Source organism: Lolium perenne, chromosome 7 (genome assembly GCF_019359855.2).
Source record: "Lolium perenne isolate Kyuss_39 chromosome 7, Kyuss_2.0, whole genome shotgun sequence".
Lineage (NCBI taxonomy): Eukaryota > Viridiplantae > Streptophyta > Magnoliopsida > Poales > Poaceae > Lolium > Lolium perenne.
In genome coordinates this window covers 60,909,245-60,924,199 of record NC_067250.2, presented here as the reverse complement: position 1 = coordinate 60,924,199, position 14,955 = coordinate 60,909,245, and the positions used below count along the sequence as shown (strand labels likewise).

At 52.5% G+C, this 14,955-nt stretch overlaps 1 protein-coding gene and 1 long non-coding RNA gene across 2 annotated transcripts; both read left to right on the top strand.

The window, feature by feature from the left end:
• On the top strand, window positions 1–13,062 carry LOC139833591 (uncharacterized). The gene is made up of 5 exons (XM_071823906.1): window positions 1–43; window positions 12,167–12,458; window positions 12,541–12,748; window positions 12,839–12,926; window positions 13,031–13,062. The coding sequence occupies exons 1-5, from the start codon at window positions 1–3 to the stop codon at window positions 13,060–13,062; spliced, it is 663 nt and encodes a 220-aa protein (XP_071680007.1).
• A 788-nt stretch (window positions 13,063–13,850) lies between these two features.
• On the top strand, window positions 13,851–14,481 carry LOC139833403 (uncharacterized). The gene is made up of 3 exons (XR_011749096.1): window positions 13,851–13,939; window positions 14,040–14,165; window positions 14,244–14,481. It is a non-coding gene; the product is annotated as an uncharacterized lncRNA (long non-coding RNA).
• The last annotated feature ends 474 nt before the right edge of the window (window positions 14,482–14,955 follow it).

Here is a 14,955-nt window from a genome sequence, read left to right as displayed (position 1 = left end):
ATGCCGAGGGTGGCCCTCGGCGTATCGGCGGCCCTCGGCATAGGTTGAGGGTGCGACCCCGTCCCGTCGCCCCGCGGCCGTGCCCTAACGGGACCTTGACGGCGTGAAGCCTACGCCGAGGGGGCCCGTCGGCGTAGCACATAAAATTTCTCCCGCCGAATCCTCCCGCCCCTCCCGCCAAAATGACGTCAGCTGTCTAGCCTATGCCGAGGGGCACCGTCGGCTTAGCATCCATCTTTTTTTTCCTTTTTCCCGCCCATTTCTCCCGCCCAATCTTTCCCGCCAATTTTTCCCGCCATTTTCTCCCGCCAGCTTTTCTCGCCGTTTCAGCCCCTCGCCTCCCTATATATACCCATGTGTTCTTCTCCAACAAAACACCACCACCAGCATGGTGTGGTGTTGTTTGTCTAATGTTGTACCCCCGGGGTCTTTCGGCTACACGCACATGCGCTGACGGCACTTAGGCATGTCCTGGACGTATAGGGCAGAACTCACCGGTGGGGTGAACCGGAGGAAAACCTTAGATAGCATGGATCCATACTTGCCACCACATGACCTAAAACAAAGGAAAAAAGTCCATTGCTAACCCTAACTCTAACCCTAACCCTAACCCTAGGGGTAGATTTGCGGGGTCCCCGCCCCCTAGGGTTTCCCTAGATACAAACCACCGGAGCGTCCGAATCGCTGGAAACTCCTGCTACGGCTCATCCGGGGCCTATTTCATTCCAAACCTATGGTTTCCATGTGCATATGTCCTAAACAAAGCAAAGAAATTAAAAAAATCCATTGGTGAACCCTCGCACGAAAAAAGCTATAGGGGTAGATCTGCAAGGTCCCCGGCCTAGGGTTTCCCAAGATACAGATCACCGGAGCGTCGGAATCGCTTGAAAACTTGCATTTGTCCCTAACATATGTGTACAAGTGTGATGTAAGGTTTGTCTAACCTTGCATGTACCCCACGTTGACGATTTCCGCATACATGGGCCGACACTTGGTAAAATCCAGGATTTGTATGTGGAAACTCCTGCTACGGCTCATCCGGGGCCTATTTCATTCCAAACCTATGGTTTCCATGTGCATATGTCCTAAACAAAGCAAAGCAAATAAAAAAATCCATTGGTAAACCCTCGCACGGAGAAAGCTATAGGGGTAGATCTGCAGGGTCCCCGCCCTAGGGTTTCCCAAGATACAGATCACCGGAGCGTCGGAATCGCTTGAAAACTTGCATTTGTCCCTAACATATGTGTACAAGTGTGATGTAAGGTTTGTCTAACCTTGCATGTACCCCGCGTTGACGATTTCCGCATACATGGGCCGACACTTGGTAAAATCCAGGATTTGTATGTGGAAACTCCTGCTACGGCTCATCCGGGGCCTATTTCATTCCAAACCTATGGTTTCCATGTGCATATGTCCTAGTAACCACTGCAAAAGACGGAACTGGGATACGGCAATTATCTTGGAGAACCCTTCACGAACAGGGCTATCTCGTCCGGAGTTCTATGGCTTTTAGGGAAATGAGTAGGAAACGGCCCGTTTCACCACATAGTTTGCTCGGAACGAGGCCATATTTGGCACGTGCGTGGGCCTTAGGATGGGAAGCAAGGCCCGGTCGCGGATTTCCAATCCGAACCACGGGCGACGGTTTTTCCATTTTCGGGTGCCGGAAGGGCTTTTTTGTGAAGCGGCTACATGGTGCGCATTCCGATCTCGCGCGGGACCTCCGCGCGGCGGTAGGATACCTCCTACGCACCACCTATCACATGCCATATGCGCGCGGAAGCCATCTGGGAATCCCACCCGCTTCCTGCGGTGCCCCGCCGAATCCGCTGGAAACTGTCCGGATTTGAACTGGGGCGACACTTTCCTTCGCTCAATAAATGGAGGGAAAAATGTTTTTAGGTCTAGGACGCGTCATTTTATGTGCTAAATGTTTTCCGTTTCGCGCGTTGGCGGACGGAGTGCACGCGCGCGCCGGTGCGGCCATACCGCATGTCCGGCGGCCCCGTTTTGCGCGATTGGCAAAGCAAACGGAGCCAAAAATCGAGCGGAGCCGCGTGGCGTCATTTTATGTGTCCTAGTAACCACGCAAAAGACGGAACTGGGATACGGCAATTATCTTGGAGAACCCTTCACGAACAGGGCTATCTCGTCCAGGAGTTCTATGGCTTTTAGGGGAAATGAGTAGGAAACGGCCCGTTTCACCACATAGTTTGTCGGAACGAGGCCATATTTGGCACGTGCGTGGGCCTTAGGATGGGAAGCAAGGCCCCGGTCGCGGATTTCCAATCCGAACCACGGGCGACGGTTTTTCCATTTTCGGGGTGCCGGAAGGGCTTTTTTTGTGAAGGGGCTACATGGTGCGCATTTCGTATCGCGCGGGACCTCACGCGCGGCGGTAGGATACCTCCTACGCACCACCTATCACATGCCATATGCACGCGGAAGCCATCACGGGAATCCCACCCGCTTCTGCGGTGCCCGCCGAATCCGGCTCGGAAACTGTCGGATTTGAACCGGGCGACACTTTCCTTCGCTCAATAAATGGAGGGAAAAATGTTTTTAGGTCTAGGACGCGTCATTTTATGTGCTAAATGTTTTCCGTTTCGCGCGTTGGCGGACGGGTGCACGCGCGCGCCCGGTACGGCCATACCGCATGTCCCGGCGGCCCCGTTTTGCGCAGTTGGCAAAGCAAACGGAGCCAAAAAAAAATCGAGCGGAGCCGCGTGGCGTCATTTTATGTGTCCTAGTAACCACTGCAAAAGACGGAACTGGGATACGGCAATTATCTTGGAGAACCCTTCACGAACAGGGCTATCTCGTCCGGAGTTCTATGGCTTTTAGGGAAATGAGTAGGAAACGGCCCGTTTCACCACATAGTTTGTCGGAACGAGGCCATATTTGGCACGTGCGTGGGCCTTAGGATGGGAAGCAAGGCCCCGGTCGCGGATTTCCAATCCGAACCACGAGCGACGGTTTTTCCATTTTCGGGTGCGGAAGGGCTTTTTTTGTGAAGCGACTACATGGTGCGCATTTCGATCGCGCGGGACCTCCGCGCGGCGGTAGGATACCTCCTACGCACCACCTATCACATGCCATATGCGCGCGGAAGCCATCTGGGAATCCCACCCGCTTCTGCGGTGCCCGCCGAATCCGTGGAAAGCTGTCCGGATTTGAACGGGCGACACTTTCCTTCGCTCAATAAATGGAGGGAAAAATGTTTTTAGGTCTAGGACGCGTCATTTTATGTGCTAAATGTTTTCCGTTTCGCGAGATGGCGGACGCGTGCACGCGCGCGCGCCGGTGCGGCCATACCGCATGTCCCGGCGGCCCCGTTTTGCGCGATTGGCAAAGCAAACGGAGCCAAAATCGAGCGGAGCCGCGTGGCGTCATTTTATGTGTCCTAGTAACCACTGCAAAAGACGGAACTGGGATACGGCAATTATCTTGGAGAACCCTTCACGAACAGGGCTATCTCGTCCGGAGTTCTATGGCTTTTAGGGGAAATGAGTAGGAAACGGCCCGTTTCACCACATAGTTTGTCGGAACGAGGCCATATTTGGCACGTGCGTGGGCCTTAGGATGGGAAGCAAGGCCCCGGTCGCGGATTTCCAATCCGAACCACGGGCGACGGTTTTTCCATTTTCGGGGTGCGGAAGGGCTTTTTTTGTGAAGCGGCTACATGGTGCGCATTTCGATGTCGCGCGGGACCTCGCGCGGCGGTAGGATACCTCCTACGCCCCACCTCTCACATGCCATATGCGCGCGGAAGCCATCTGGGAATCCCACCCGCTTCCTGCGGTGCCCCGCCGAATCCGCTGGAATCTGTCCGGATTTGAACTGGGGCGACACTTTCCTTCGCTCAATAAATGGAGGGAAAAATGTTTTTAGGTCTAGGACGCGTCATTTTATGTGCTAAATGTTTTCCGTTTCGCGCGTTGGCGGACGGGTGCACGCGCGCCCGGTACGGCCATACCGCATGTCCCGGCGGCCCGTTTTGCGCGATTGGCAAAGCAAACGGAGCCAAAATCGAGCGGAGCCGCGTGGCGTCATTTTATGTGTCCTAGTAACCACCGCAAAAGACGGAACTGGGATACGGCAATTATCTTGGAGAACCCTTCACGAACGGGGCTATCTCGTCCGAGTTCTATGGCTTTTAGGAAATGAGTAGGAAACGGCCCGTTTCACCACATAGTTTGTCGGAACGAGGCCATATTTGGCACGTGCGTGGGCCTTAGGATGGGAAGCAAGGCCCCGGTCGCGGATTTCCAATCCGAACCACGGCGACGGTTTTTCCATTTTCGGGTGCCGGAAGGGCTTTTTTTGTGAAGCGGCTACATGGTGCGCATTTCAAGATCGCGCGGGACCTCCGCGGCGGTAGGATACCTCCTACGCACCACCTATCACATGCCATATGCGCGCGGAAGCCATCTGGGAATCCCACCCGCTTCTGCGGTGCCCCGCCGAATCCGCTGGAAACTGTCGGATTTGAATCGGGCGACACTTTCCTTCGCTCAATAAATGGAGGGAAAAATGTTTTTAGGTCTAGGACGCGTCATTTTATGTGCTAAATGTTTTCCGTTTCGCGCGTTGGCGGACGGGTGCACGCGCGCCGTACGGCCATACCGCATGTCCCGCGGCCCCGTTTTGCGCAGTTGGCAAAGCAAACGGAGCCAAAAATCGAGCGGAGCCGCGTGGCGTCATTTTATGTGTCCTAGTAACCACCGCAAAAGACGGAACTGGGATACGGCAATTATCTTGGAGAACCCTTCACGAACAGGGCTATCTCGTCCGGAGTTCTATGGCTTTTAGGGAAATGAGTAGGAAACGGCCCGTTTCACCACATAGTTTGTCGGAACGAGGCCATATTTGGCACGTGCGTGGGCCTTAGGATGGGAAGCAAGGCCCCGGTCGCGGATTTCCAATCCGAACCACGGGCGACGGTTTTTCCATTTTCGGGTGCCGGAAGGGCTTTTTTGTGAAGCGGCTACATGGTGCGCATTTCGATCGCGCGGGACCTCCGCGGCGGTAGGATACCTCCTACGCACCACCTATCACATGCCATATGCGCGCGGAAGCCATCTGGGAATCCCACCGCTTCTGCGGTGCCCCGCCGAATCCGCCGGAAACCGTCCGGATTTGAACCGCGACACTTTCCTTCGCTCAATAAATGGAGGGAAAAATGTTTTTAGGTCTAGGACGCGTCATTTTATGTGCTAAATGTTTTCCGTTTCGCGCGTTGGCGGACGGGTGCACGCGCGCGCCCGGTGCACGGCCATACCGCATGTCCCGGCGGCCCCGTTTTGCGCGATTGGCAAAGCAAACGGAGCCAAAAATCGAGCAGAGCCGCGTGGCGTCATTTTATGTGTCCTAGTAACCACTGCAAAAGACGGAACTGGGATACGGCAATTATCTTGGAGAACCCTTCACGAACAGGGCTATCTCGTCCGGAGTTCTATGGCTTTTAGGGGAAATGAGTAGGAAACGGCCCGTTTCACCACATAGTTTGTCGGAACGAGGCCATATTTGGCACGTGCGTGGGCCTTAGGATGGGAAGCAAGGCCCCGGTCGCGGATTTCCAATCCGAACCACGGGCGACGGTTTTTCCATTTTCGGGGTGCCGGAAGGGCTTTTTTTTGTGAAGCAGCTACATGGTGCGCATTTCAGTATCGCGCGGGACCTCCGCGCGGCGGTAGGATACCTCCTACGCACCACCTATCACATGCCATATGCGCGCGGAAGCCATCCGGGAATCCCACCCGCTTCTGCGGTGCCCCGCCGAATCCATTTGGAAACCGTCCGGATTTGAACCGGGGCGACACTTTCCTTCGCTCAATAAATGGAGGGAAAAATGTTTTTAGGTCTAGGACGCGTCATTTTATGTGCTAAATGTTTTCCGTTTCGCGCGTTGGCGGACGGGTGCACGCGCGCTCGGTGCGGCCATACCGCATGTCCGGCGGCCCCGTTTTGCGCAGTTGGCAAAGCAAACGGAGCCAAAAAATCGAGCGGAGCCGCGTGGCGTCATTTTATGTGTCCTAAAAAGGCAGAGTAAAGTAACGGGGGCACCGCCGATGGAGGTCGGTCAAAGGGTAGACCGCGCATTCAATTCAATGTCGACGTGGTAAAAAAGGTAATCCTAGCATATTAGGTCAAAGGGTAGACCTAATATAATATATACTAGTATATTATAGTTAGAAAATAGAATGAAAAAAAAAATTAAAAAAAAAAAAAATAAACTATGCCGAGGGTGGCCCTCGGCGTAGCCAAACCCTAGCATTAACCCCAGGGTCCACCTGGTCGGCCCGGCTAAGCCGAGGGTGGCCCTCGGCGTAGATCCCCACTTCTCATTTTCACCTGGTCGGCTGCACATTTCCTCCACCGCGCCCACTTCTAATTTTTCTCCCGCCCGAGCCGCGCGCCGCTCGAGCCCCGCGCCGCCGCCCGAGCCCCGCGCCGCCCCCTCCTCCCGCCGCCGCTTCCTCTGTCCCCGGACCCCTCCTCCCGTCGCCGCCTCCAGCCCGCCTCCTCTGGCCCCCCGCCTCCTCGCGTCGCCACCTCGTGCCCGCCACCGCAGCCGACGCGCGCCGCCGCCTCCCGCCCGGACGCCGCCCTCCTCCCGACGCCGCCCTCCTCGCCCCACCGCCCTCCTCCTGCAGCCGCCACCTGCCGCTCCTCCTGCCCTCCTCCCGTCCCCGTCCTCCCCCCGGCGACCCGCGACGGCGACGCGGCCCCGCGAAGACTTCACCGCCGCCGGGCAGAGCGACGAGCGTCCGAGCCCCCGTCGCGCGCGCCGGCTCCGCGGTGAGTCCCGCCCCTCTCCGGCTCGGACGATTTCGCATTGCTCTGTTTTAGTTAGTTGTTGACGAGTTGGAGATGGAGTAGCATTTTCGTTTTTGTTTTTGTTTTGTATAAGCAGCAAGCAGTAGTATTTTCTGCAGGAATGTTTTGACGAGTTAGCTCATGAGCTGTAGTTTTCATGTCTGTACTTTTCACCTGCCACGAAAATGCTGGAGGCGGTAGATCTCGGAACACCTTTGAACTCAAATGGAATATATATCGATGAGAAAAAAAAAACTCAGTAGAAAGGCCCGACAAGCTTTCCCTTTTCCGATAACCTGCGAGAGCAAACTCTCTGGGAAAATAGAACTGCAAATTGTTGTAACAGGGACATTTGGAAAGAAATAGAAACGTGTAGTTGAAATTGAAATGCTATGTTTAATAATGTAAATAGAAATGCAAATGTGAATTTCTTCTAATAATATGTATTTGTAATAGGCCAGGCCGTGACCGCCTCGTCTTGAGCACCCCGGCGTGACGATCCCGGATCTTGACGCGCTTCTCGACGGCCGCCGACATCGACACTCGATTGTTCGACTACTTCCTCTACAGCCGAGGGTGAGCAAAATTTCCAACTTCTTCTCCGCATTTTATTTATGTCACTAGATTCATTTTCCAAGTCAAGTTGCGTCACCTAGGTGTCACTTCCCGTCCTCAAGCGTTACGCGGATAAATATGCATTAGTGGTCGGCATATTTTCAACCGTAACGCTTGCGGCATTTACGGGACAGTCGGCGGATCCGTAGTTGGGTACGTTCTCCATGCTCTGCTCCGGTCCGAGTCAGGATTTCGGCAGCGCCTCACCGTTGTTCTCCGGATGCACATCCTCTTGTCTTTTTGGCGAGACGTGTATCGGGAGAGCAGCGGGGAGGTGCTGCCGAAATCCTGACTCGGACCGGGGTAGAGCATGGAGAACGTACTCAATCTACGGATCCGGCGCTGCTAGGAGCCCACCTAGTAGAGATGTAGGTTGATGCATTCGTTTTGCCTGTTAAAAAATTAAAATATGATGCATTTTCCTATTTGATATAAATGCTATGCTTGTCGTTTGGCTTCCAATAGAGCGAGAGGATGGCTGATAATGGATGGATGTACACCGGCCGTGTTAGTGCGACTAATAAAACAGATGAGTGGATAAGGAAGACTTGGCATTTAGTGAAGGAGTTGGCGCGTGGTACAAAACAGAAGGTTCAGCCACTTTGCCCGTGCAATCGTTGCTTGAAGCATCACCGTCGTGGAAAGGATGACATGTTTAAACACCTTCTGCAATATGGGTATATGCCTCGTTACGTCACGCAGATCGACTTTGATGAGCACGAACGTGACAGAGGTGAGGTGATGCGGCAGCGGCTCAATGGCAATGAGTACGATGGGGTTAGAGACTTTCTAGATGATCTTGTCGATGCCCACATGCCAGAGTCGCCACCTTCACGGGAGGAACCGCCAGAACCGGAGGAACCTCCAGAACCGGAGGAACCAGAGCCAGCCGCGAAGGCCTTCTATGATATGATAGCCGCTGCTAAGACGCCTCTGTACGATGGCGCCGAGATTTCTCAGCTCGATGCCATCTCCCAATGTCTAGCCGACAAGACCCGGTACAACACCACCCGTGACGGCTTCGAAGCAAGTCTGAAAACAACTGGTAACATGTTGCCCAAAGGGCATTGTCTGCCTAAAAGCCTGCACGAGACGAGGCAACTCATGTCGGCGCTCAACATGGATTATCAAAGGATAGACTGTTGTGAAAATGGCTGTGTTCTCTTCTGGAAACAGTTTGCGGAGGACAAGTACTGTCCCATTTGTAAGGCCTCTAGGTATGAAGAGGTAACGGGAAAGGATGGTCAGGTGAGGCAGTCAAAGATCGCAAAGTCGATTCTTCGGTATCTCCCATTCATAAAAAGAATCCAGCGGCTTTACTTGACTGAGGAGACCGCCAAACAGATGACGTGGCACAAGATGGGGACTCGAATAAAGGACAATCAGGGGCGGACGAAGATGGGACATCCATCTGATGGCAATGCATGGAAGAACTTTGATAGAAAATACCCCCATATGGCAGCAGATGCTCGGAATGTCGGAATTGCGATAGCTACAGATGGCTTCAATCCATATGGTATGTCGAATTCCAATTACAGTTGTTGGCCCGTGTTTGTAATTCCGCTCAATCTCCCTCCCGGAGTCCTAATGACGAGGAAGACCATGTTTCTGTCGCTGATCATTCCAGGGCCCCATTACCCGGGGAAGAACTTGAGTGTCTACATGCAGCCGATTGTGGAAGATTTGAACCACTCTTGGCACCACGGGACGTTGACGTACGACCGAGCATCGAAGACAAACTTCTGCATGAAAGTTTGGTTGCGGTATACCATGCATGACATGCCCGGGTACGCCCTAACATGCGGATGGTGTACAGCTGGTAAATGGCCATGCCCGGTGTGCGAGCATCGACTTGAGTTCCTTTGGCTAAATAAGGGTCGCAAGTATGTTGCGTTTGACACGAATCGGCGGTACCTCAAACGGAGGCATCCGTTCGTAGAAGACAAAAAGAACTTCAAGAAAGGCAAAGTTGTGCATGAAGTAACAGAGGTGCCAAAGTTCGATGGTATAGCTGTTGATGCCGAGCTACGTGCTCTCGTGCCAGCGGCATCGGAAGCTGGCCATCAATTTGAGGGATATGGTGTAACGCACAACTGGACTCACGAGGCAGCCTTAACGAAGCTCGAGTATTACAAGGACCTCGAACTTCCCCATAACATCGATGTGATGCACACCGTAAAGAATGTCGCGGAGTCCTTATTTCACACGTGCCTAAACATTCCCGGGAAGTCAAAGGATAATGTCAAGGCTAGAGTCGATGTTGAGAAGCTGTGATAGGAAGAAATTACACATGCAACGTCCTACTGGCCGTCGAAAGAATTGGTTCAAGCCGCACGCCGACTTCTGCCTTGATTCCATCCAAAAGAAGGAGGCATTCAAGTGGCTAAAATACGTTGTGATGTTCCCTGATGGTTATTGTTCGAATATGAGCAAGGGAGTCAATCTTTCGACGGGAAAAGTCACCGGGCTCAAGAGTCACGACTATCATATATGGATTGAGCGGCTGATGCCGGTGATGCTTCGAGGGTATCTCCCCGAGAAAATATGGCGAGTGCTCGCGGAGTTGAGCCATTTCTTCCGCACGCTCTGTGCTAAGCAGATATGTCCTAAGGTTATTGAGAAGCTGCAAGTTCAAGTGCCGGAGTTGCTATGCAATTTGGCTATGTTCTTTCCGGCGGGCTTGTTTACTCCGATGGCACATCTCATTGTGCACCTCGCAAACGAGGCACTCTTGGGTGGCCCAGTGCAGTTTCGGTGGCAGTTTTGTATTGAGAGAGAGTTCAAGTATATTCGGAAGATAACTGGAAACAAAGCCAAGATTGAAGCATGCATAGCTGAGGCAACGTGCCTTCGGGAGATGGCAGATGCCGCAACAACGTACTATCCTGATGAAGTTCCCACTCTGCATAACCCGGTCTCTCGTTACAATGTCGACGTGCCCATGAATGACCCCAAGCTTCAACTATTCCAATGTCCCGGTGGCACGGCTGGTAAAGGACAAAAATATAGATTGGAGAGGGAAGAGAAGGATTGCATAATGCTCTATGTGCTTATGAACATGAAGGAAGTGGTGGGGGGGGACGATGGCGGTCACGATTTCATTAGGTAACATGGTGTAATGCTTATTGTATCTAGTTTCGATCACCTACACTCAACTCGGTCTAATGCTTATTGTATCCTTTCAGCGAATTCACGGATGAACAGTGGTGGCTTCCGCGCGATCCCACGGGCGCGGAGTTGGAGACTCTACTGAAAGAGGGTGCTCCCGAAGTAAAAATAAACTTTGTGTCTTGGTTCATGAAAAAAGTAATGTCTAAGCTGTCCCTCTTATTCCAATATGTGACTTGTCCCTGTTATTCCACGTAACTAATGCACACAACAAATTTGAACCGTGCTTGTAGGGAGCTGATGCAAACGTTGAGATGACAGATGAGTTGAGATGTGTTTCCCAAGGTTGTAACCGTGACGTCATGAAGTATGAGAAGTATGACGTGAATGGGTTTCGATTCCATACAGAGACACACCGAGAAGGGCCGGCGAATCCAAAAACGATAAATCTTTGGTGTCTTCACTAAAGGATCCGATACCTTTGATTACTACGGGAGGTTAGAGAATGTATACGAGCTGACCTTCAACCGTACAAACAAACAACTCAATCTCGTTGTGTTCAAGTGTCATTGGTTCGACCCAAGAGGTGGACAGAGAATTACCAAGTCCATTGGGTTAGTTGAAGTTAAGCCTTCCACCACCTATACCGGAGCCGATGTCTATATTGTTGCTCACCAAGCCAAGCAAGTTTATTATTTGCCGTACCCATGCCAGAAAGCGTCCCTCAACGGCTGGGAAGTCGTGTTCCGTGTATCGCCACATGGTAACCTACCGATTCCCTCCGAGGACGATTACAACAACATTGACCCTGTAACATACGAGGGAATTTTCTATCAAGAGGAAGAGGACTTCGGGCACTTTGAGTTAGAATGTGTTCTTGAAGAGGACCTCAGGAACGATGCAGAAACTCGTGGTGAGTCAGTGGTGGATCTAAAGGACATAGATATGCTCGAGAAGTTACAAGTGGAAGATGATAGCGATGATGAGCCTCCACCCGTCTATCAAAATCCAACTTACTACTCAAAAGATAGTGATAGTGATAGTGGCAAGGAGAAACAAAATGAGATTGACGATGAGATTGATGACGGCTGGTGAGGGTCTTTTATGAGTTTATATTTCAACATGCTTCTTATTTGTTTAGTATCTTTATGCTTAGTATTTATATTTTTTTCAACATGCTTCTTTATTGTTTAGTATCTTTATGCTTAGTATTTATATATTCTTGAACATGCTTCTTAATTGTTTAGTGTCTTTATGCTTAGTATTTATATTTTTTTCAACATGCTTCTTTATTGTTTAGTATCTTTATGCTTAGTATTTATATATTCTTGAACATGCTTCTTAATTGTTTAGTGTCTTTATGCTTACTATTTATATATTTTTCAACATGCTTCTTAATTGTTTTCTCTTTCTCAATGCAGGTGATTGAACAATATGAGCGGCGGCAAGGAGGACTCGTCGAGCTTGCTTAAGAAGATGCAACAACGCAAGAACAATGTTAGAAGGAGTGAGAGGGAACCGCGTCGCAATCCGCGTTACGAGGACTTTGCGGTAGGAGGAGGAGGACGAGGACGAGGACGAGGACGGGGACGAGGTGGTGGAGCTGGAGGTGGCTTGGGAGGAGGTGGAGGTGGAGGTGGAGGTGGAGGTGGAGGTGGCTGGGGAGGACCGGACTTTGAGCCACCACCCTCGGCTTCAGGCGACGTTGCTTCCGGGTTCTTTTTGGAGGGGACGTCTAGAGAGGAGGCGGAGACGGAGTCTAGAGCCGAGGAGGACTCTAGCCGCGGGTTTGAGACTCCGGAGGAGGATGGGCGGCCGAAGGCACTGAAGATTCGTGGGGAAGCGAGAGTCCCCGACGAGAGGAAGGAGCCTAAGACCCATGAGGCGAAGACCCTTATTATTCCTGCTGGCACTGAGTAAGTGTACTAATTTGGCAATTTCGATTTTCAAGTACTAATGTTTGATTTTCATGTGCTAATGTTTGATTTTCATGTGCAGCAATTGGATATTTCCTCCGGGGGTCAAGGGGCGCCTGCCTAGCAGCATGATTGGAGCTTTGCTTAGGAAGTTCTGGCCGGGCAAGTACTATCCCCTCGGCACTGTCCCAGCTGGCGAGATGAAGCTAGCCACTACTTGGACGGACTACGAGAGTGCCCCTGGCGTAGGCTTCCCGACGGCTGCTGAGGCCGTGATGAGAAAGTTTTGGGTAAGACATATTTTCTCGAGCTTCGTTCATATTTGATGACCCCAATGTTCTAACTCATGAATCTCACAATTGTTTTTTGCATGATTGAAGTGTTTTTATCGTGTGGCGCCCGAGGTTGAGGAGGCGGCCGCGAACAGGACTTTGCGGGCGACTTGTGAGAGGTTGACACCGCAGTGTGGTACAACCAAAGGATCACGTCCGCGGGTCACTTACGGGCGAGAGAGAGGCGAGAGGGTCCATAAGCCGGACATTGTCGGTAAGAATGCTAAGGCCGAGTACGAGATGACGGTGGAGGACTACATGTCGGTGAGTAAAATGTCAATGAGATTCTACATTGCTACTAAGTTGCGATTGCATTAGATTGAGTTGAGTATTGCATTTTCAGGTTATCCCCGATTGGGCGAGCCGCATGCCGAGGCATGGGAGGAGATGGTTAGGACGAGGTGGCTCAAGATGGACGAGGACTTTGCAGCCGTGGCGAGGCGGAACGCGGAGAACCGAGGCGACGGTGGCACACACTGTGGGGGAAACCTCAGCTACGAGCGCTACAAGGGGAAGACGGTATGTATACATTTTATTTTCCTTCAGGTTCAAAGTTGGTACTCACAACATTTCCTTTCGCGATGCAGAGGGCCGCGTTAGGACCCGAGGAGGAGATGTCTGACCTCGAGATATACAACAAGATGCGGCTTAAGAAGCCCGATCTCTCGCAGCCTCAGCCCTCGCTCCTGAGTACTTCGGCACCTACGCCGAGGACGTCGAGAACTCTTTGCGAGATGGTGAGGCATCGTCACCCGGAGGTGGATGACCCCATGAGCGCGGAGGTCGACGAGGAGTCGTTGGTCCTGTCGTCCGGAGGGTTGCCGCATGGCCGTCTCGCCATGCTGAACAAGGCCGTCAAGCATACCCTCACCCACGACCTTCACGCGTCTCAAGGCGGGACTCACCAAGGACAGCCCCCCTCTCCCGCCTCGTCGCCGGGCTCGGCAACAACCCGCATACGACGTAAGTTTCCCTCATTTCCATCCTCTTTCCGACTTTCGTTCATACATTGCTAAGTGCTAACGAGACATGAATTTGTGAAATTGTAGCCTCGACTTCGAGGCGGCCTACGTGGTCGCTCATCAAGAATATCAGGTGGCCTTCAACCAGCACCAGCAGCACTTCATGGAGTACATGGCATATATACATGTAAGTTCCAACCTTTGTTTTCGCAAATGATGACAAGTCCCACTTTCCCCTAGTTTGATGCTTCATTTCTTCAAAGACTGACATGTAAACTATCTTGCAGGCGTCGATGGTGGCCAATCAAACTGGACAGACAGTGGATTTAGGGCCGATGCCTCCCTTTCCGGGGCCGGCGCCAAACATGCCATCGAAGGAAAATTTCGCTGCGGAGTACTATGGGAGAACAACGGTAAGTTCTTCGCCAAACCGAATACTACGGCTTTCCTTTGCCTCGCAAATTGCTAACATATCGGGAACATGTGTGTAGGGAACGGGATGTTCCGGAAACCAGGGTGGTGGGAGGGAGATCACACCGGTTCATCATGGTGGTCCTTCTCCCGGTGCTACACCCGGTACTTCTCCCGGTCCTTCTCCCGGTGGTTCTTCCGCAGCTTCTACCGGAAGGAATCGGCCGGTGTTTAGCGGCGACGAGCTCCTCTAGTAGTCCCATGTATCTTATGCACACTATGGCACCATGCATGTATGCACACTATGGCACTATGTATGCATCCTATGTCACTATGACACTATGACACTATGTATGCACTTGATGTTATATGTATTTGCACTTCATGCCTATGAATTTCATGTGAATTATATGTGCTTGTGTATCCTGCCAAATCTGGAAAACGCGCGAAACAGCAAAAAACGAAAAAAATGTACCAAATGGTACCCTCTACGCCGACGGGGAGGCCCTCGGGGTAGCTCCCAGGAACCCCCCGCGCGCGCCACGCGTCCCGGAATCGACCAACGGGTCGCCCCTACGCCGACGGGGAGGCCCTCGGGGTACCGGCCGTCGCCCAGGGACGCCCAGGCCGCGCCACGCGTCCAAGTACGCCGACGGGGAGCGCTCGCGGCGTGCCGGCGCCAGGATCGCCCAGGCTGCGCCACGTGTGGAAGTACGCCGACGGGGAGGCCCTCGGCGTATCGGGAGGTAGGAGCGACCAGGCGGCGCCACGCGTCCATCTACGCCGACGGGG